This window comes from Oncorhynchus mykiss, chromosome 18, assembly GCF_013265735.2.
Source record: "Oncorhynchus mykiss isolate Arlee chromosome 18, USDA_OmykA_1.1, whole genome shotgun sequence".
Lineage (NCBI taxonomy): Eukaryota > Metazoa > Chordata > Actinopteri > Salmoniformes > Salmonidae > Oncorhynchus > Oncorhynchus mykiss.
In genome coordinates, this window is record NC_048582.1 from 34,044,221 (window position 1) to 34,068,277 (window position 24,057).

The 24,057-nt window shown below is 44.4% G+C and overlaps 1 protein-coding gene across 1 annotated transcript in view; it reads left to right on the forward strand.

Moving 5' to 3' along the window:
* LOC110496055 (zinc finger protein ZFPM2-like) overlaps positions 1 to 15,740 on the forward strand; it is a 121,279-nt gene extending 105,539 nt beyond the window's left edge. Inside the window, exons 6-8 of the mRNA XM_036952532.1 lie at positions 3,848 to 4,054; positions 4,676 to 4,918; positions 12,294 to 15,740. Coding sequence (XP_036808427.1) covers positions 3,848 to 4,054; positions 4,676 to 4,918; positions 12,294 to 14,713 — 2,870 coding nt within the window. The 3' untranslated portion in view covers positions 14,714 to 15,740. The remainder of the gene's footprint in view (positions 1 to 3,847; positions 4,055 to 4,675; positions 4,919 to 12,293) is intronic.
* Positions 15,741 to 24,057: the final 8,317 nt, after the last annotated feature.

Genomic DNA, 24,057 nt, shown 5'->3' on the forward strand with positions numbered 1-24,057 from the left:
AGAACAAATTCTCATTAACCTTTCTGATCTCCCCATCCCGGATCCGGGTTCGTGAATACAGACTCAAGCTCATTACCATAACGCAACGTTAACTATTCATGAAAATCGCAAATGAAATGAAATAAATATGCTAGCTCTCAAGCTTAGCCTTTTGTTAACAACACTGTCATCTCAGATTTTCAAAATATGCTTCTCAACCATTGCAAAACAAGCATTTGTGTAACAGTATTGATGGCTAACGTAGCATTTAGCATTCAGCTGGCAACATTTACACAAAAAAACAGAAAAGCATTCAAAAAAATCATTTACCTTTGAAGAACTTCAGATGTTTTCAATGAGGAGACTCTCAGATAGCAAATGTTCAGTTTTTCCTGAAAGATTATTTGTTTAGGACAAATCGCTCCGTTTTCTGCGTCACGTTTAGCTATGAAAAAACCCCTGTATCCAGGATTGTGTAAATCTATCAGCAAGCTCATTAGCATAACACAACGTTAACTATTTATGAAAATCGCAAATGAAATGAAATAAATATGCCATCTCTCAAGCTTAGCCTTTTGTAAACAACACTGTCATCTCAGATTTTCAAAATATGCTTCTCAACCATAGGAAAACAATCATTTGTGTAAAAGTAGCTAGCTAGAGTTAGCATTTCGCGTTAGCATTTAGCGTTAGCATTAGCGTTAGCATCCAGCACGCAACATTAACAAAAACATAAAAGCCTTCAAATAAAATAATTTACCTTTGAAGAACTTCTGATGTTTTCAATGAGGATACTCTCAGTTAGATAGCAGATGCTCAGTTTTTCCAAAAAGATTCCTTGTGTATTAGAAATAGCTCCGTTTTATACATCACATTTGGCTACCAAAAAAAATCCATAAATTCAGTCCTCAAAACGCAAACTTTTTTCCAAATTAACTCCATAATATCGACTGAAAACATGGCAAACGTTGTTTAGAATCAATCCTCAAGGTGTTTTTCACATATCTCTTCATTGATACATCGTTCTTGGACACATGCTTTCTCTCCTGAATCCCAGGAGAAAATGACCGCACCTGAAGATTACGCACAAATTTAGACAAAGGACACCGGGCGGACCTCTGGAAAATGTAGTCTCTTATGGCCAATCTTCCAATGATATGCCTACAAATACGTCACAATGCTGCTAAGACCTTGGGCGAACGACAGAAAGTGTAGGCTCATTCCTTGCGCAATCACAGCCATATAAGGAGAGAATGGAAAACAGAGCTTCAGAAATTCTGCTAATTCCTGGGTGATGCATCATCTTGGTTTCGCCTGTAGAATGAGTTCTGGGGCACTTACAGACAAAATCTTTGCAGATTCTGAAACTTCAGAGTGTTTTCTTTCCAAAACTGCATAGTCGAGCATCTTTTCGTGACAAAATATCGCGCTTAAAACGGGAACGTTTTTTATCCAAAAATGAAATAGCGCCCCTAGAGCTCAAAAGACGGCCTACACCGGCTAAACCCGGACAACGCGGGGCCAATTGTGCACCGCCCTATGGGACTCCCAATCACGGTTGGTTGTGATACAGGCCAATTTCATCCTTTACAAACCTTTGTTGCTGCTGTTGCTGCTTGGCTTTGAGAAGTAATTGGCAGAATTTTCTTTGAATTCTTACTTGTTACTATAAACAGTTACTATATACAGTACCTTGCTAAGAAATCACCTGCAATTATAATTTGAAGGTTATGTGAATCCATCACATTACATGTAATGTTGAAATAGCAATTGTCAGAGCCTTATATTCTCAACATAAGGCTCTGGCTTTAGCTGAAATCAATCATACTAGTTCCATTCACATGCGTATGATTGTTTTGTGTGTTTGCCGTGCACATCTTTAAATGGAGAGCAGAAGCATTGTCCAGCTGGTCTGTCAGTACCCTGTGTCTTTCTTCTAGTGTTTAGCTCCAACGTATCATGGTTAGCTCGTTATCTCGGCAGCCAGACTTTAGTAAATAGTAAATAGTCATGTTAAAAGATGGAGAGGCTGTCATTGGGAGAGAGATAAATGTTATCATGGCTCCAAAGCCCTCCTTTCTTGTTCTTCTGCCTAATTAGTTTGTTCTCTGGCCTCCTGTGGAATGTTCCATGCCAAGGCTTCTAGAATTAGATTTTCCATGACTTTCATGTTAAAAGTGTTTGTTCTAGGATGTAAACTCAGAATAAAAAGAAGTGTCCTCTCATTGTCAACTGTGTTTATTTTCAGCAAACTTAACATGTGTAAATATTTGTATGAACATAACAAGATTCACCAACTGAGACATAAACTGAACAAGTTCCATAGACATGTGACTAACAGAAATGGAATAATGTGTCCATGAACAAAGGGGGGGTCAAAATCAAAAGTAACAGTAACAGTCAGTATCTGGTGTGGCCATCAGCTGCATGAAGTACTGCAGTGCATCTCCTCCTCCTGGACTGCACCAGATTTGCCAGTTCTTGCTGTGAGATGTTACCCCACTCTTCCACCAAGGCACCTGCAAGTTCCCAGACATTTCTGAGGGGAATGGCCCTAGCCCTCACCCTCCGATCCAACAGGTCCCAGACTTGCTCAATGGGATTGAGATCCGGGCTCTTCGCTGGCCATGGCAGTACACTGACATTCCTGTCTTGTAGGAAATCACCACAGAACGAGCAGTATGGCTGGTGGCATTGTCATGCCAGGGTCATGTCAGGATGAGCCTGCAGGAAGGCTACCACATGAGGGAGGATGTCTTCCCTGTAACGCACAGCGTTGAGATTGCCTACACTGACAACAAGCTCAGTCCAATGATGCTGTGACACGCCGCCCCAGACCATGACGGGACCCTCTACCTCCAAATCGATCCCACTCCAGAGTACAGGTCTCGGTGTAACGCTCATTCCTTCGATGATAAACGCAAATCTGACCGTCACCCCTGGTGAGACAAAACTGCAACTCGTCAGTGAAGAGCACTTTTCGCCAGTCCTGTTTGGTCCAGCGACAGTGGGTTTGTCCCCATAAGCAATGCTGTTGCCGGTGATGTCTGGTGAGGACCTGCCTTACAACAGGCCTACAAGCCCCCAGTCCAGCCTCTCTCAGCCTATTGCGGACAGTCTGAGCACTGATGGAGGGATTGTTCGTTCCTGGTGTAACTTGGGTAGTTGTTGTTGCCATCCTGTACCTGTCCCGCAGGTGTGATGTTCGGATGTACCGATCCTGTGCAGGTGTTGTTACACGTGGTCTGCCACTGTGAGGACTATCAGCTGTCCATCCAGTCTCCCTGTAGCGCTGTCTTAGGCGTCTCACAGTACGGACATTGCAATTTATTGCCCTGGCCACATCTGCAGTCCTCATGACTCCTTGCAGCATGCCTAACCCACGTTCACGCAGATGAGCAGGGACCCTGGGCATCTTTATTTTGGTGTTTTCCAGAGTCAGTAGAAAGGCCTCTTTAGTGTCCTAAGTTTTCATAACTGTGACCTTAATTGCCTACTGTCTGTAAGCTGTTAGTGTCTTAACGACCGTTCCACAGGGGCATGTTCATTATTTGCTGAGTTTATATTGAATGCGGTGGACTACATGGGTTTTTACTCATGTTTGACTTGCACAGAGAGAATTCCTTTATATCATTTTCAAGCTGGTGTATCTGAATATGACCTATTAATCATGTAGCCTAAGCCCTAAGCAATTGTACAGTGTACGAACTGAAGCAGAGAGCATACCATATACTTTACGATACAACATTGGAGTATTATTGCAGGCATAGTCTTTTTTTCTACAATACATCTTTTAACTGATATTCAGACATTATAAGTACACAGTTTCTACATGATTACTACAAAGAAGAATACGTTTTTTTCTCAGGTGGACAACTTTGGTGCACTACAACCAAACCCATCATCGAAGGAGAGGAGCTAGCTGCGTTTGCTGTGGACTTCTACTCCCGTCTTCAGGCGGTCAACCAGGCAGCTCTCTCTGAGGGAATGTACCCGGCCAGACTGCTGGACTCCATCCAACTATTGCCCCAACAGGCCAACATGGCATCCATACTTCCCAACGCTATTGTCAACAGTAAGTACAAGCCTAGGAGACTAGGGCCCATGCCAAATCTTTTCAGCCTCCTGAGGGGGATGTGTGTTGATGTGTGTGTGTGTGCGTGTGGGTATGTGTCCATCCATGCATAGTTGTGTGTGTTTGTCTGTGTACGTAAGTTTGTGTATTTTTGTGTGTGTGCGTGCGAATGAGTGTGTGTTTGTCAATTAGCTATCTCAGCTTAGATTAGTCTGTTTGGCAGGTGTAAGAGCCTACGGGTTCTCCTTGACCTTCAGTTTGTGTTAAAATTAAGTATTTACTCTTCCTCCACATAGACAGCACCCCCATCAAATAACAGCCCATTTACGCTGATTGAGGTCTTATTGGGTTCAGGTCATCACTGTTTGACAGTCTATTCCAGCCCTGGTGAAAAATTTAAGTTAACTTAAGCTAAAACACTTTCCTCACCCAAGAGACCGCACTGAGGCTTTTTAGAGAGTCGATTAAGTACAGTGAGATGTGATTCTAATGTCTATATGTGTGTATTCATCATGATTGGTTGGATTTATAATGCTTTTCCAGTGCTCAAGGCACTGTACATGGTAGGCCTAATGGGGTGAACCTCTCCTCATCTCTGTATTTATCTCTGTCTTTCTGCAGAGGACATCTTCCCTTGTAAGGCGTGTGGGATATGGTACCGCAGTGAGAGGAACCTGCAGGCTCATCTGATGTACTATTGCAGTGGGAGACAGAGGGACTCAGTCTCAGACATGATGGCAGAGCAGTTAGACAGGAAGACTGGTCCCCATCACATGCCCAACGTAGGCCCCGGCCCCTACCCACACTGCAATTTAACTGGATCAGTACAGCAGGCCTTGGAGATGCACTTGAACACCCACAATGGTAAGCTGAGAGGAGAATATGTTGACATTGTTAGATTCTAAGTTCTGGTACAAATCTAGTCGGATACCAAAAGTCAAAATAGATTTATTCAACACACTGGGCGTTGCAGCTGCAAAAGCACTCATACAATTCACAGAATCATATATTTATACCTTCCGATTAGGTGGAGACACATCCTTGTATTTCTAGGATCAACAATCAATCTCTGTTGCAGTGCAAGAACTGTGTCTGTTCCTCCTATTTATTATTATTGACCTTTATTTCAACAGAGATCACATACAGGTGAAGTGGGAAGTTTACATACACTTAGATTGGAGTCATGAAACTTGCTTTTCAACCACTCCACAAATATCTTGTTAACAAACTATAGATTTTGGAAAGTCGGTTAGGACATCTACTATGTGCATGACAAGTAATTTTTCCAACAATTGTTGACAGATTATTTCAATTAGAATTCACTGTATCACAATTCCAGTGGGTCAGAAGTTTACGTACACTAAATTGACTGGGCCTTTAAACAAAGTCTTGCTCCAAAAGCTTCCGACTTACCTAACATCACTGTTAAGATTAAAACTACAAGTTGGTTAACTTTGGAGACTCCTTTTGTGTCTACAGAGCTAGGTAAATCGGCTTTTAATGTCTTTTGCACCCAATGTTTGGAATAATCTCAAATACTTTTTGATTGGAAGTCACAAGGGCAATTCAGACAGCTGACAGGGGTTTTTATTTAAAAAAAAAATGTTTTAATCTTTATTTAACTAGGCAAGTCAGTTAAGAACAAGTTCTTATTTTCAATGACGGCCTAGGAACAGTGGGTTAACTGCCTGTTCAGGGGCAGAACGACAGATTTGTACCTTGTCAGCTCAGGGATTTGAACTTGCAACCTTTCGGTTGCTAGTCCAACTATCTTTGTTTATCTATACTTGCCTGTTGCATATGTTGTTCTTCCAAGATGGCGTAGCAGTCAGACGTCTTTCTCTTTTGTCCTGTCGTGTCCCTTGTATATATTTTCTACATTTTTTTTCTTCGCATATATTTTTAAAATATTTTCCTAAACCTCAACTTCTAAATACTCTCCTGCAACCCGCCTCACCCAATGTGGCGTGGATCTGCTTTTTTCTAAAGTATTTCTATTTAACTCCGAACTGGAATACCTCAACTGAAGCTAGCCAGCTATCAGTTAGCAAACCATTGCTAGCGGTCATCAGCTAACCTTTAGCTCCGAAAGCTCTCGCCAGCTCGTACGCGTTTCAAATCAGAGCATACCGGACCTATTATTCTCTCCATATCCCCAAATTCCTACCACAAACTCTGAACATTTTCATATGGATCTTCGCAACTAGCTAACCGCAATCCCGGGTGACCACTCCTGGCTAGCGTTTCCATCCCGGAGCAAGCACCAATTAGCCTGAAGCTAGCCCGGCCAGGGCTCCTGTGCTACTACCGAAGTCCACTCCTGCGCGACAATATCTGGACCCCTTCTACTGCCGGTACGGGGCACGGAACCCCACCGATCCTCTACGACTGGAATACCGACATAATCTGCCCGAGGATTCCAAAAGGCCCCTCAGGTGCAACGCCCACTGAATGCCCATTCTGCTAACCTACTAGGCCTGCTAGCTACCTAGAGCTTCTTGGAACCCTACTAACTCCACGACTGGTCTATCGACGTCACCGCACGAAGAGGCAAGAACGTAAAAGCCTTGGTTTCATGCATGTTAACATTAGAAGCCTCCCTAAGTTTGTTTTACTCACTGCTTTAGCACACTCTGCCAACCCGGATGTCTTAGTCGTGTCTGAATCCTGGTTTAGGAAAACCACCAAAAACCTTAATCTCCATCACTAACTACAACATTTTCGCCAAAATAGAACTGCCAAAGGGGGCGGTGTTGTAATCTACTGCAAAGCCTGCAGAGTTCTGTCATATTGTCCAAGTCTGTACCCAAACAATTCGAGCTTCTACTTCTAAAAAGTCACCTTTCCAGAAACAAGTCTCTCGCTGTTGCCGCTTGCTATAGACCTCCCTCTGCCCCCAGCTGTGCCCTCGATACTATATGTGAATTGATTGCCCCCCATCTATCTTCTGAGCTTGTGCTACTAGGTGAACTAAACTGGGACATGCTTGACACCCTGACCGTCCTACAATTCAAGCTTGATGCCCTCAATCTCACACAAATTATCAATGAACCTACCAGGTACAACTCCAAATCCGTAAACACGGGCACCCTCATAGATGTCATCCTAACTAACTCGCCCTCCAAATACACCTCTGCTGTTTTCATCACTGCCTCATTGCCTGCATCCGTAATGGGTCTGCTACCAAACGACCACCCCTCATCACTGTCAAACGCTCCCTAAAACACTTCTGCGAGCAGGCCTTTCTAATTGACCTGGCCGGGGTATCCTGGAATGATATTGACCTCATCCCGTCAGTAGATGATGCCTGGCTATTCTTTAAAAGTGCCTTCCTCACCATCTTAAATAAGCATGCCCCATTCAAAAAATGTACAACTAGGAATAGATAAAGTCCGTGGTTCACTCCAGACCTGTTTGCCCTTGACCAGCACAAAAACATCCTGTGGCGTTCTGCATTAGCATCGAATAGCCCCCGTGATATGCAACTTTTCAGGGAAGTTAGGAACAAATATACACAGGCAGTTAGGTAAGCTAAGGCTATCTTTTTTAAACAGACATTTGCATCCTGTAGTACTAAAAAAGTTCTGGGACACTGTAAAGTCCATGGAGAATAAGAGCACCTCCTCCCAGCTGCCCACTGCTCTGAGGCTAGGAAACACTGTCACCACCGATAAATCCACTATAATTGAGAATTTTAATAAGCATTTCTCTATGGCTGGCCATGCTTTCCACCTTTCTGCCCCTTCCCCGTTCAACTGCCCGGCACCCTCCACATCAACCCGCCAAAGCCCCCACCATTTCTCCTTTACCCAAATCCAGATAGCTGATGTTCTGAAAGAGCTGCAAAATCTGAACCCCTACAAATCAGCCGGGCTAGACCCTCTATTTCTAAAATTATCTGCCGAAATTGTTGCAACCCCTATTACTAGCCTGTTCAACCTCTTCTTTCGTATCGTCTGAGATTCCCAAAGATTGGAAAGCTGCCGCGGTCATCCCCCTCTTCAAAGGGGGTGACACTCTAGACCCAAACTGCTACAGACCTATATCTATCCTACCCTGTCTTTCTAAGGTCTTCGAAAGCCAAGTTAACAAACAGATTACCGACCATTTCGAATCCCACCGTACCTTCTCCGCTATGCAATCTGGCTTCAGAGCTGGTCATGGGTGCATCTCAGCCACGCTCAAGGTCCTAAACGACATTGATATGAGACATTACTGTGCAGCCGTATTCATCAACCTGGCCAAGGCTTCGACTCTGTCAAACACCACATTCTTATTGGCAGACTCGATAGCCTGGGTTTCTCAAATGATTGCCTCGCCTGGTTTACCAACTACTTCTCTGAGTTCAGTGTGTCAAATTGGAGGGCCTGTTGTCCGGACCTCTGGCAGTCTCTATGGGGGTGCCACAGGGTTCAATGCTCGGACCGACTCTCTTCTCTGTATACATCAATGATGTTGCTCTTGCTGCTGGTGATTCTCTAATCCACCTCTACGCAGATGACACCATTCTGTATACTTCTGGCCCTTCTTTGGACACTGTGTTAACTAACCTCCAGACGAGCTTCAATGCCATACAACTCTCCTTTCGTGGCCTCCAACTGCTCTTAAACAGAAGTAAAACTAAATGCATGCTATTCAACCGATCACTGCCCGCACCTGCTCGCCCGTCCAGCATCACTACTCTGGACGGCTCTGACTTAGAATACGTGGACAACTACAAATACCTATGTGTCTGGTTAGACTGTAATCTCCTTCCAGACTCACATCTCCAATCCAAAATTAAATCTAGAATTGGCTTCCTACAAAGCATCATCATGCTGCCAAACACACCCTTGTAAAACTGACCATCCTACCGATCCTCGACTTCGGTGATGTCATCTATAAAATAGCCTCCAACACTCTACTCAACAAACTGGATGCAGTCTATCACAGTGCCATCCGTTTTGTCACCAAAGCCCCATACACCACCCACCATTGTGACCTGTACGCTCTCGTTGGTTGGCCCTCGCTTCATACTCGTCGCCAAACCCACTGGCTCCAGGTCATCTATAAGTCTCTGCTAGGTAAAGCTCATTGGTCACCATAGCAGCACCCGCCCATAGCACGTTTTCTAGCAGGTATATTTCACTGGTCATCCCCAAAGCCAATTCCCCCGTTGGTCGTCTTTCCTTCCAGTTCTCTGCTGCCAATGACTGGAACGAACTGCAAAAATCTCTGAAGCTGGAGAGTCATATCTCCCTCACTAGCTTTTAGCACCAGCTGTCAGAGCAGCTCACAGATCACTGCACCTGTACATAGCCCTTCCATCTACCTACCTCATCCCCATACAGTATATATTTATTTATCTTGCTCCTTTGCACCCCAGCATCTGTACTTGCACATTTATCTTCTGCACATCTACCATTCCAGTGTTTAATTGCTATATTGTAATTACTTTGCCACCATGGCCTATTTATTGCCTTAACTTACCTCATTTGCACTCACTATATATATACTTTTTGTTTTATTTTGTTCTATTGTATTATTGACTGTTTTGTTTATTCAATGTTTAACTCTGTGTTGTTGTATGTGTTGAATTGCTATGCTTTATCTTGGCCAGGTCACAGTTGCAAATGAGAACTTGTTCTCAACTAGCCTACCTGGTTAAATAAAGGTGAAATATGCTTGTTTTTGTATTGTGCAGGGCTCATTTGTAAAATAAAATTGAAGTTGAAAGTTTACACACACCTTAGCCAAATCCATTTAAACTCAGTTTTTCACAATTCCTGACATTTATTCCTAATAAAATTCCCTGTCTTAGGTCAGTTAGGATCATCACTTAATTTTAAGAATGTGAAATGTCAGAATAATAGTAGAAAGAATTATTTATTTCAGCTTTTATTTCTTTCATCACATACCCAGTGGGTCAGAAGTTTACATGCACTCAATTAGTATTTGGTAGCATAGCCTTTAAATTGTTTATCTTGGGTCAAACGTTTTGGGTAGCCTTCCACAAGCTTCCCACAATAAGTTGGATGAATTGTGGCCAATTCCTCCAGACAGAGCTGGTGGAACTGAGTCAGGTTTGTAGGCTTCCTTGCTCGCAAACGCTTTTTCAGTTCTGCCCACATATTTTCTACAGGATTGAGGTCAGGGCTTTGTGATGGCCACTCCAATAACTTGACTTTGTTGTCCTTAAGCCAGTTTGCCACAACTTTGGAATTATGCTTGGGGTTATTGTCCATTTGGACGACCAAGCTTTAACTAAGTGATGTCTTGAGATGATGCTTCAATATATCCACATAATTTTCCTGCCTCATGATGCCATCTATTTTGTGAAGTGCACCAGTCCCTCCTGCAGCAAAGCATCCCCGCAACATGATGCTGTCACCCTCGTGCTTCACAGTTGGAATGGTATTCTTCTGCTTGCAAGCCTCCCTCTTTTTCCTCCAAATATATCGATGGTTATTATGGCCAAACAGTTCTATTTTTGTTTCATCAGACCAGAGGACATTTCTCCAAAAAGTACAGTCTTTGTCCCCATGTGCACTTGCAAACCGTAGTCTGGCTTTTTTTATGGAGCAGTGGCTCCTTCCTTGCTGATTGGCCTTTCAAGCTATGTCGATATAGGACTCGTTTTACTGTGGATATAGATACTTTTGTACCTGTTTCCTCCAGCATCTTCACAAGGTCCTTTGCTGTTGTTCTGGGATTGATTTGCTTTTCGCACCAAAGTACGTTCATCTCTAGGAGACAGAATGCGTCTCCTTCCTGAGCGGTATGATGGCTGCGTGGTCCCATGGTGTTTATACTTGAGTACTTTTGTTTGTACAGATGAACGTGGTACCTTCAGGCGTTTGGAAATTGCTCCCAAGGATGAACCAGACTTGTGGAGGTCTTCAATTTTTTTCTGAGGTCTTGGCTGATTTCTTTAGATTTTCCCATGATGTTAAGCAAAGAGGCACTGAGTTTGAAAGGTAGGTCTTGAAATACATCCACAGGTACACCTCCAAATGACCTCAAATGATGTCAATTAGCCTATCAGAAGCTTCTAAAGCCATGACATCATTTTCTGGAATTTTCCAAGCTGTTTAAAGGCCCAGTCAACTTAGTGTATGTAAACTTCTGACCCACTGGAATTGTGATACAGTGAAATAATCTGTATGTAAACAATTGTTGGAAAAATTACTTGTGTCATGCACAAATTAGATGTCCTAACCGACTTGCCAAAACTATAGTTTGTTAACAAGAAATTTGTGGAGTGGTTGAAAAACAAGTTTTAATGACTCCAACCTAAGTGTATGTAAACTTTTGACTTCAACTGTATACCAGCCGTCGGTAAATACACCCAAAATTCAAAAACGTAATTCAACAAAATAGCCTCTAGCCTGTTTAACCGTAACTTTCTTCAACAAACAATTCACTCTCAAACAAATATGTGCTGTTGGGTATACTCCTGTGTCCGTATTGCATTTACTTGGTAATAGACACGCTTCTAGTTTAAAATATTTAACCTTTTTTTTTATCTAGCCAAGTCAGTTGAGAACAAATTATTATTTACAATGACGGCCTACACCAGCCAAACCCGGACGACGCTGGGCAAATTGTGCGCCGCCCTATGGGACTCTCAATCACGGCCAGATGTGATACAGCCTGGGGGACTGAGATGCAGTGCCTTAGACCGGTGCGCCACTCGGGAGCCCGAATACAAAGTGTTATGTTAGGGGTAAATCCAAGACAATACATCACTGATCACCACTCTTCATATTTTCAAGCATGGTTGTGGCTGCATCATGTTATGGGTATGCTTGCCATCGGCAAGGACTAGGTTTTTTTTGTTTTAGGATAAAAAGAAACAGAATAGAGCTAAGCACAGGCAAAATCCTAAAGGAAAACCTGATTTCAGTCTACTTTCCAACAGACACTGGGAGACAAATTCACCTTTCAGCAGTACAGTAACCTATAACTCAAGGCCAAATATACCCTGGAGTTGCTTACCAAGACAACATTGAATGTTCCTGAGTGGCCTAGATACAGTTTTGACTCAAACCGACTTGAATATCTATGGCAAGATTTGAAAATCGCTGTCTAGCAATGATCAACAATGAATATGAAAAAAGAAAAAAATAATTTTGTGAATATTATTGACAAAAATGAAATACATTTTAATTCCACCTTGTAGCACAACAAAATGTGAAAAAAGTACATGAGTGGAACTTTCTGAAGGCACTAACAATCTAAAATGTCTTCTTCTCCTCAGGTGTTAAGATGGAGGAGGTGGTGTCCACTGGCAGCAGTAGTATGACATGCACAGTCTGTGACCACACAGCGGACTCCCTCACCAGCCTCCAACAGCACATTCTCTCCCACCTGTCTCAGACAAGCTACCGGTGCTCCCACTGCCACTTCAGCTTCACCTCCCTCAGGGAACTGGACAAGCACCGGGAGAATCACGGACACAGCCACAGCCCACTCAGACAGCACGGTCCCAGGCAGGTTGAGACAGAGTACTCTCCCAGGGAGGGCAGCAGCGTGGAGAGGAGCCCCCAGCGGGCCATGGTGAAACAGGGAAAGGAGCTCCTTCAGAGCCCAGTACTGGGTAGCATCCTTGACACCAGGACTAGTCCCAATGTGGAGCTGGAGAAGATGGAGACTTTCCCAGTGAAAGCTGACCCTAACTCAGGAAGCAGGGCTAGTTTCTCCTACACCAGTGTCAAATCGGAACCCTCCAGCCCTCGCCAGGCATCCTCACCCATCCAGAACTACATGGGCCCCGCTGCTTTCCCAATGGGGCCATTCTTACCCCATTTCCCCTTCTCACAGGACATAACAGCTGCCCCCCAGGCCTCGGAGATCCTGGCTAAGATGTCCGAGCTGGTCCACCGTAGACTGAGGCATGGAGGTACTAACAACTACCCCCCTCATGTCATGTACAGCACCCTTGTCCCCAAAGGGGCCACTTGTTTCAAATGCAATATCACTTTCGGTAACTTGGACAACTACTTAGTTCATAAAAAGGACTACTGTAATAGCCGTTGGCAGCATGTGACCAAGCCACATGATTACGCCGGTGTCCTGGACAAAGTGGCTGATACAGGGAGCCCTAAAAGTGGGGATTTGGGTGGGTTGGGCAGCATGAACATGGGTCAGGGTCATCAATCTGACCACAACAGTCATCTCATGTCCCCCCGCCTGAACTTGTCAGGACTGGATGTTGGGGAAGGGAAGGCACAAGTACATGCTGAGCTCACTGGTAGCGTGAAGAACCCCTCCACCCCCACCAGGTCAGATGAGAACCCCTCTATACAGGGAGATTTGACAAGTCCCAAAACATCCCAAACGCCCGAGACAGACCCTAACAAGACAACGTGCGAGCCCTGTAAGATTACCTTTAGTCGTACCGAGACCTACATGGTTCACAAGCAGTATTACTGCGCCACGCGTCATGACCCGCCCATGAAACGAGTGCATGGAAACAAACTGCCCGCCACCCAGAGAATGGTTCGTACGCGGAAACGGAGGAAGAACTTAGAAATTAGTGTTCCCAACCATGAACAACAGAGGCCTCCCATGAGTCATCCCCCACATTACTTTGGGATAGCATCCATTGAAGGACGAGGCATGTACCAAGACCCAGGGAAGATATATGGTAACCAGTTTCACCCCAGTTACAACTTGTTTCTTGGCATGGTTCCTAAGCATCCAGAGGCTAATCTCCCTGTCACTAAATCAGCTCTGATATCTAAGTGCAACACCATAGCTCAAGATGATCAGGACAGCCCTATTGATCTCAGTAAAAAGTGTTCATCATCAAGCCCTGGTAAATTATCTACCGCTCCTAAAAGACTCACGGACTATCACGAGTGCACAGAGTGCAAGATCAGCTTCAACAAAGTGGAAGACTACCTTGCGCACAAACTGAGCTCTTGCCCCATCACTGCTCCAGATCACAAAATATCTGCGGTTGTAAAAAGAGAAGGGTTTAACAACCCAGTAGATGACAACGATACAAACCTGGAGAAATGTGTCACCAATGGAGCCAATAAGGTGTCTTTTCAAACAGGTAGCACTAAGGGGGATCAGCTCGCTGTCATCAAAGAGGAAAACAGGGACCAGTGTCTGTCCCAAGAATTTAGCCCTCCATTATTTAAGAAAATTAGACGTGATGAACAGATTTCACCCTTTTATGGAATCAAGCCTGCCGACTACACCACAGGTACAGTGGTGATGCAGAGAGAGCTCAGCGAGCAGAGACAGAGTCCCAATGAAGGGAGTGAGGTGGAAAAAGAACAGCCTATGCCTGATGGCTACCAGGAAACACCAGGTGTTTTGCCCCAAAATGGCTGCCAGGAGCCTGAGAGCACAGAGAACACACTCCAGGACAACAAGCTTGTTAATTCCTATCTCCCAGACAGCCAAGTATCATCCTTGTCAGATTCAGACAGTCCTGTCAGTGTCAACCCCAAGAACAGCCCTTCCTCATCCTCGTCCTCCCCAGCAGTATCTAAGACAGAGGAGGTCCTACCCTCCTGTGTGAGAAGCCTAAATGGCTCCATCCAGGCAACACAGGGTAACGTCAAATACTGCCACCCCTGTGACATCCAGTTTAACAACCTGTCCAACTTCATAACGCACAAGAAGTTCTACTGCTCGTCACACACCGCCGAGCATGTCAAATGAGTTTGGTTCGGTGCCCAGTCTCTCCTCCTAAACCTGCCTCACACAGGGTAAATGCAGCACTGCTGGGGGACAATCAAGAGTAGCAGCTCAGTTTAATAATGCAAACATGTTTGTGGGACAAAATAAATGTCATCCTTTCCCTCCTATGTGATTTATTTATTTAATTTGAAAAATACTTCCACTGTTAAGATTTTAATTGAAAAAAGTTATATTTAAAGCCTTGTGTCATACGCATAGAGAATTTGACTTTTGAATGCCTATTTATATATTGATTATGAAGAGAGGTACAACAAAAACTATTTGGGGCTGAAAAGCCTCAAACCCTAGTCTATCTGTACAGATTATTTTAGTATGTTTACCGTCATTAAGTGATACAAAAATACTGTTTTTGAAATGATAAATTATAGGACATGTTTGTTAATCTTATATTTCAGTGTAGAACTTTGTCACGTACTTAATCTGTAAATTGTAGCTTGTATATTCATTTTAAATGTCTGATTTTACTCTGATGCAAAACTTGTTTTTAAATGTACCTCTGATTTTGTTCTCCTTTTTATATCTCTATTAAAAAGAGAATTCATATTTTTATTTTGTCTGCTTTGATGAATTGTTGATAACATGTTGGAGTATTGACCATGAAGGCTGGGTGATGTGATCTTTCCAATGTCAAAAAATACAGTACATTGTTCAAATGTGTTGCTATGCATGCCTGTGTTTGGAATGAAATTCCTCAATGTTTGATATTTTTACTTTATGTGTTGTGGAAATATTAATAAAAATCTCAGGCGCAATTTGCTTTGTGATGTCTGTCTATAGTATCTCCTACCTCAAATATGCATCCTCACAATACGCACATGATATTACATCACCACCTAGTGGGTGTATATTGAATAGATATTTTTTTTAAAAATAATGCTAGTTCTATCTGCATACCAAGAATACTCATGACTGACTTGGACATCACTTCTATGCATGCTAATATCTACAGGGGGCTTTTGGCTTTTTCAAAATGCTGAGTAATTTATGTTGAAGGAAAAGAAAAAATAAATTCAACAATGTTCTGCAGTCTGACCATTCCATTTGGCTTAGTAAGGGTTGAATGTCCTCATGGTATTTGATACTTTGATGCATTTCACAGCCTCAGCCTACATTACAGTGCATAATTCAATATATATGACCTGAAATATCTAGCAAGAACACTAATTTAGTTTTACAAACATGTAATTTACAGAAGCATTATAAAGTGTCGTACAAAATGTATTACAGTCTTTCTTTCACCTGTCCATCTCCTCATTTGCTGTCACTGTCACTTGTCCACTCAAGCTTAACATTGTCATCTATCACCCACCAGGTGCCCTTGGAGAATCCCTCAATGAACCTGACATCTTGATAAGCTAATTTCCTGACGATGGCTCACTGCTCTTCTTACTAGGCGACTTTAACCGCCCAACGTTTGCCTTCAATTAATTTCTTTCCCCTCCTTGCCTTTTTTGGCCTCACCCTTTCCCAATCCCCTCCAATTCACAAGGCAGGCAATATGCTTGATCTTTACTTGAGGTTGTTTGCCTACTAATTTAACTTCAACCCCCCTCTGATCACTACTTTGTTTCCTTTTCTGTCTACCTTTCCTCCAACCCTAGCCACTCAGCCTCTTCCCAGACGGTCATGCGCTGTCACGATCTTCTCTCTCTCGACGATTGGTCCCAGGTTGACGACATCCGCTCCTCATTCACTCAGCCTATTAGGTCCACTGGTCCCACTCTCACAGAACTAACCTATGCCTGGAACTCTTTCTCCCCTCTCTCCAGATGAAATCCTGCAACTAGTGAGGTCTGGCGACCCGACAACCTGTCCACTCAACACCATCTCCTCCTCCCTACTCCAGACCATCTCTGGAGGCCTTCTCCCATTCCTCACTTCCCTCATCATCCTCTCTGACTTTAAAATGGCTCGAGTCGCTCCCCCCTCAAGAAACCAACACAACTTACTGTATCTGGACGTCAACAACTATAGACCTTTATCCCTTCTTTCTTTTCTTTCCAAAACAATTCAGAGTACTTTCTCTGATCACCTGAGGACTTAACTCTCCCAGAACAATCTTCTTGACCCTAACCAATCAGGCTTCAAGACGGGTCACTCAACCCAAACTGCTCTTCTCTGTGTCACGGAGGATCTTCTGGACCCCTAACCAGTCAGGCTTCAAGACGGGTCATTCAACCTAGACTGCTCTTCTCTGTGTCACGGAGGATCTTCTGGACCCCTAACCAGTCAGGCTTCAAGACGGGTCATTCAACCTAGACTGCTCTTCTCTGTGTCACGGAGGATCTTCTGGACCCCTAACCAGTCAGGCTTCAAGACGGGTCACTCAACCCAGACTGCTCTCCTCTGTGTCACGGAGGCTCTCTGCACTGTCAACGCTGACTCTCTCTCTTCTCTGTCCTCATCCTCCTAGATCTATCTGCTGCCTTCAACACTGTGAACCATCAGATTCTCCTCTCCACTGTCTCAGGGCTGGGGGTTTCAGACTCTCCTCTCTGCCAAAGCTGACTCTCTCTCCTCTGTTCTCCTCCTCCTAGATCTCTCTGCTGCCTTCAACAGCTTGAACCATCAGATCCTCCACTCCACCCTCTCAGGCCTGGGCGTCTCAGGCTCTGCACACTCTTGGATTGCATCCTACCTGGCAGGCCGCTCCTACCAGGTGACGTGGAGAGGATCTGTGTCTGCACCACGTACTCTCACTACTGGTGTCCTCCAGGGCTCGGTTCTTGGCCCTCTCCTCTTCTCTCTATAAACCAAGACACTCTGCTCCATCATATCCTCACATATCCTCATATCATTGCTATGCGAATGACAGTCAACTACTTTTCTCCTTCCCCCCTTCTGACACCCAGGTGGCGACACGCATCTCTGCGTTCCTGGCAGATATCTCATCTTGCATGTTGGCCCACCACCTAAAGCTCAAATTCGACGGAGCTGCACTTCCTCCCTGGGAAGGCCTGCCCGCTCAAAGACCTCTCCATCATGGTTGACAACTCCACATTGTCACCCTCCCAGACCATCTACTCCAAGACCATGGTTCTTGCCTACGGAGCAGCAAGAGGAACTTCCCTCCCTATCTTCAGGCTATATTCAAACACTTCACCCCAACCCGAGCATTCTGTTCTGCCACCTCTGGTCTCTTGGCCCACCCACCCCAACGGGAGGGCAGCTCCCACTCAGCCCAGTCCAAGCTCTTCTCTGTCCCCGAGTCCCTGCCCATCTTCCGAAAGCACCTACTAATCTAACATATGTAATTGTTTTAAGATGGTCATGCCATGGATCATTTAGCTATTTGATTTAGAATTTTAGGACCCCTTTATTTGATAAAATATAGAATTTTGGCCTTTACAACTATAGCCCATAGAAACGCATTGAATACATTGAAAAAAAGACAGTCGAAAAATATATCATAAGGAATAAGGTTTAGAAGTGTCTGTCCTACAGTACTAGGAAATATAAAATATAAGAAAGCTCAGAAAAAATATATATTTTTACACATATTTTACACAAAATTACCTCCGTACTTTCATTTGCTTGTATAGGTTATCTTCAGACGAGTCCCGTGACACTTGTGGGGGACCTAGAGCAAAACGGTGAACACCGTCGTGTTTGTGAGAGTCTCCCCTTTCCATAGAGTGGTCATAATAGTTCAGGCGCTACAGTCGTTTTTGTGAGAAAACCGATTTTGGGGATGTCTAATGGTCTGACAAACACCGCTGTAGCTCGGCCATCTTCCAGATGCAAAAGGCCAACATAGGTGAATGCGTTAGATTGATGGGGACTTTTTTTTATTATGTTACTCAGTTTGACGCATGGGTGAATACACTAACTGTAAATCGCTCTGGATTAGAGCATCTGCCAAATGACTAAAATGTAAAATGTAGGCTCCTGTTGCTGATGATCACAGGGGCAGTGCCCACTTTGACCACTAAGTGTCACTGAAGCACTAATATCACAGATGGAGTTATTTGTCAACAGTACTTTGATTTAGATTTTATTAGGATTGTTTCTAGCCCAAGGGCTAGTCTTTCAATAGTCCTTAAGAAATGTAATTAAAAAAACATCACAAAAACAGAAAACAAGATCCACATTCCTATTACTTATACATATGAGGTACACCCCCCCCCAGCCTACTCCCACCCACATACCTCATGTGCACATATTAATAAATAATACAACATATTACAATAACCTCTTAGACCCACTATATTCATTGAAGACATTTTGCAATTTAATCTCTTTAAAAAAACTTTTTGAAACTTTCTGGCAAGGAGTTCCAGTACTTCACTGCCCTGAAACTAAAAGCTATTTTGCCAAGCTCTAATTCTGGTTTTGGTGGTCTATAGGTGGTCTTGGTTCTGCTCTGTGTGTTACGAGAGAGTTTGTTTTTGACCATATCCAGTTTATCATATATATAGCGCTTGGTCTTTCAGAGGGGTGAATTTGATGTACATGGACTTTTTGTAATGCTGAACATATTTACTCTCCCTGATAGATTTTTCTTAATGTTGTCTTGTATCAGATTAACATGGCTCTGGTCTGCCACACAGATCTCTGTTGGACTAGACTTGCCCATCACAAAGCTAAGCAGAGAGACTTTATACAAAACTGTTCTCTGTAATATATTTCTCATCACACAGACTAGTCGACTAGGTCCATGTCAAAGAAAAACTGTGGCAGCACAGGCTGCTAAGGAAACACATGTCCATCTTGTCATAACGCTCCTGGAGACACCAGGCTGTTCATTCTCCATCATTTAACATAATACATTTTTGTTTTACATTGTATTTATTGGTTGTTGTAATCAGGGCATCCTTGGGAGTGACAACATGGTCTCAATGGGTTTTCCCTGAATAAATAAATAAAGAACAATAATGGTAATAAAAATGGTTTTATTCTACCCTTACAGAATAACCACATGATTCTTATTTGTTAGGGATCCCCATTAACGTTAGCTGCTGACTCTTCCTGGGGTCCAAACACAATAAGGCACTTATTATATAAAACAGTACATCATATAACATTATTACACCTCTACATATCTACAATACAAAATGTTTAATACCAACATACAACAATATTACAATGTATGTGTGTGTAGAGTGCGTGTGCTAGTGTCTGTGTGCGTATGCATGTTGTGGCAACCCGGGGGCCAGCACGGAGCTACAAAGGAAGGAGCAGGACCATGGTCAGCTCTACAGGGATAGAGAGGCCAAGGTGAGTCAACACCATGGACAGCTCTACAGGGATAGAGATGCCAAGGTGAGTCAACAACATGGACAACTCTACAGGGATTGACAGGCCAAGGTGATTTAACACAATGGACAGCTCTACAGGCACCAACAGGGGCTGGTGATTCAACACCATGGACAGCTCTACAGGCACCAACAGGGGCTGGTGATTCAACACCATGGACAGCTCTACAGGCACCAACAGGGGCTGGTGATTCAACACCAATACTACCCAGTCCAGGTGCTGCAACCAATTGGACCTGGAATTGGTCCCACCTGTTCCTAGATAACCCAACGGGTATAGGTAGTGGTGCAGTCACTCGGGCAGACAGGCAGAGGGTACGCCTAAACCTCAGAAGAACCAGAGTGAGTATGATAAGCATAGCGATTAGACACTCAAAGAAGATACCAGGCAATGTTTGACTCACCTGTCTCTCTCTCTTCCTTTTCTTTGCCCCCAAAGGAAGAGGACTCATTCCCGGCCACCCAGCGCATGTTTAGAGAAAACGTTAAAACCCCAGACTCATCTCTGTCTCTCTCTTTTGTTTGTGCATTAACATAGGCGGTCCGTGGAGCCGCAACGCCAGACACAGAGCGACCAACTCGTTATCGGAGAGGCCTTTCAGTTGCATTTCTCCCCTTCCCGTTCCCCCCATCCTTTATTAAAGAACTACTTTTGTCTGAGCACCGTAAAACTGTCTCCCGCTGTCTTATTTTATTGTGAGTTTCACCTCTGACTCCCCTGGGCTGCCACACTTGGTGGAGAATGCTGGCAGAACCCTCCCATGCTCTGAACTCACAATAAAATAAGAAGCCAGTGGTCATTATGGGAGATGCTGTAACAGCATCTTCCTTGTGCTTCAGGAGGCAGTCCCAAAGCTTACCCAAGCCATGCTCCGGCTGGACCAAATGGCGGAACAAGGCAAGGTGGCCCCCTTTCTGACTGGAGAAGTAAAAAGGGCCTGTAGGGACTTGGCACTGGCGGACGTCGACAACTATGTTGCTCTGAAAACTGTCATCTGGCCAATTATGGGCACAACATACCAACCCGGGCCCAATGGTTCCACTCCTGGGCCTATGATGGCCACCCCCGGTAAGACCTCTAATGTGGTTACACCATTGGACTAGTAACCGAAAGATTGCAAGATCAAATCCCCGAGCTGACAAGGTAAAAATCTGTCGTTCTGCCCTTGAACAAGGCCGTTAACCCACTGTTCCTAGGCCGTCATTGAAAATAAGAATTTGTTCTTAACTGACTTGCCTAGTTAAATAAAGGTAAAAATGTCAAAAATAGCCGAGCCGGTTAGACTAACTAGAAGTTGGCTTACTACGGGGGACGGCTATTAGCAATAGATCGACTAGTAATGGACAAATGTATCCGGGGCCTCACCACCGATGCAAAGAGCCATGCTGCTCAGTGCAACCCCCCAGTTGACACCCTGGTCGCTATATTAGAAAATTACCAGGTTACTGTAGAGATGTTGGGAAGCAGTATGCCAGAGCCAAGTAGGCCTGAAGTCAAGGCCGAACCGACGCATGGTAGAAAGGGAGACACCTATTTCAACCCCACTTCAAGATGGCTTCCTATTACTGAACCCAGATCACCCCAGAAGCGGGGACCAGGAGGGACACCCGGCCTGAAGCTGCCCTTTGAAACAATGAGTCCATGCAAATGGCCAGTCCCGCAGAGAAGACCACCAGAACGTGCGGCTACATCACAACCTGCTGGGTCCAGGAAGCAACTGCAGCCCCTCAGATCCCAGTCAAAATAGGCAGTCAGGATGTGGCTTCCTCGTTGGACACAGGTAGTTTGGTGACTCTCATCAAGCCTCAATTTTCCGCTGACCCCTTAGGGCCGCCCATAACAGTGGCTTGTATACATGGAGATACAAAAAGTTACCGTACCTGCCGTGTGAAAGTGCAAACTCCTCAAGTTAGCTTTGTGATTGTAGCTGGGGTAGTAGACAAATTGCCAGTTGATGTCTTAGTGGGCCGGGACTGCCTGGTTTTCCAGAGATTCTGGAGCAGGGGGGTCACAGCCTCTAGGAGAACAGCTTCATGGAAAAGGAAAATGGTTCCCCGACAAAGAAGCATCATTACCAGCCTGTGCCGCCGCTTTCCTGCCCTCCTCCTCAGGCTCTGTGCAGGCCACAGCTAATCCCCCCCTTGGCTATCCCCAGCACCGACCGAGATGAAGAGTTTTCAGAGTTTTCCTTTGCGGAGGAGGGAAAGGGAACCTCCCTGGGACAGTTCGGCACTGTCCAAATCACCAATCTTAACCTGGAGCTGGCGAATGGATGAGTGTGGGAGTTGTCAGTCGAAAACCAGTAGAGGGGGTGAGTGTGGGAGTTGTCGGTCGAAAACCAGTAGAGGGGGTGAGTGTGGGAGTTGTCGGTCGAAAACCAGTGGAGGGGGTGAGTGTGGGAGTTGTCGGTCGAAAACCAGTAGAGGGGGTGAGTGTGGGAATTGTCAGTCGAAAACCAGTAGAGGGGGTGAGTGTGGGAGTTGTCGGTCGAAAACCAGTAGAGGGGGTGAGTGTGGGAGTTGTCGGTCGAAACCAGTAGAGGGGGTGAGTGTGGGAGTTGTCGGTCGAAAACCAGTAGAGGGGGTGAGTGTGGGAGTTGTCGGTCGAAAACCAGTAGAGGGGCTGAGTGTGGGAGTTGTCAGTCGAAAACCAGTAGAGGGGGTGAGTGTGGGAGTTGTCAGTCGAAAATCAGTAGAGGGGGTGAGTGATCGTTCCATTCCACATTTTGCGGTCAAAAACAATCTATTGAGATGAGATGAAATGCTAGAGTGGTTCTTAGTGCCCAAATGTTACATCTCCAAATTCCTATACCTAGCATACTCACATTTGCTTGGAGCACACCTAGGAGTGAAGAAAAAATATTATCGGATCCTGGCTCGGTTTTACTGGCCCGGAATGAAGAGTGCCAGAAAACAGACCCAAAGGTAACCTATCAAAATCCCTTAACCAATAATCGAGACAAGGACAAATTGGGACCTCTGCCCAGATCCAATTGAGGACGTACAGTTTAAGTCGGAAGTTTACATACACCTTAGCCAATTACATTTAAACTCAGTTTTTCACAATTCCTGACATTTAATTCTAGCAAAAAGTCCATGTTTTAGGTCAGTTAGGATCACCACTTTATTTTAAGAATGTGAAATGTCAGAATAATAGCAGAGAAAATGATTTATTTCAGCTTTTATTTCTTTCAACACATTCCCAGTAGGTCAGAAGTTTACATACACTCAATTAGTATTTGGTAGCATTGCCTTTAAATTGGTTAACTTGGGTCACATATTTTGGGTAGCCTCCCACCAGCATCCCACAATAAGTTGGGTGAATTTTGGCCCATTCCTCCTGACAGAGCTGGTGTAACTGAGTCAGGTTTGTAGGCCTCCTTGCTCGCACACGCTTTTTCAGTTCTGCCCACAAATTTTCTATGGGATTGAGGTCAGGGCTTGATACCTTGACTTTGTTGTCCTTAAGCCATTTTGCTACAACTTTGGAAGTATGCTTGGGGTCATTGTCCATTTGGAAGACCCATTTGCGACCAAGCTTTAACTTCCTGACTGATGTCCTGAGATGTTGCTTCAATATAGCCACATAATTGTCCTACCTCATGACGCCATCTGTTTTGTGAAGTGCACCAGTCTCTCCTGCAGCAAAGCACCCCCAAAACATGATGCTGCCACCCCCATGCTTCACGGTTGGGATGGTGTTCTTCGGCTTGCAAGCCTCCCACTTTTTCATCCAAACATAACAATGGTCATTATGGCCAAACAGTTCTATTTTTGTTTCATCAGACCAGAGGACATTTCTCCAACAAGTATGATCTTTGTCCTCATGTGCAGTTGCAAACCGTAGTCTGCCTTTTTTATGGTGGTTTTGGAGCAGTGGCTTCTTCCTTGCTGAGCTGCCTTTCAGATTGTCAATTTAGGACTCGTTTTACTGTGGATACCTCCAGATACTTTTTGTTTCCTCCAGCATCTTCCCAAGGTCCTTTGCTGTTGTTCTGGGATTGATTTGAACTTTTTGCACCAAAGTACGTTCATCTCTAGGAGACAGAA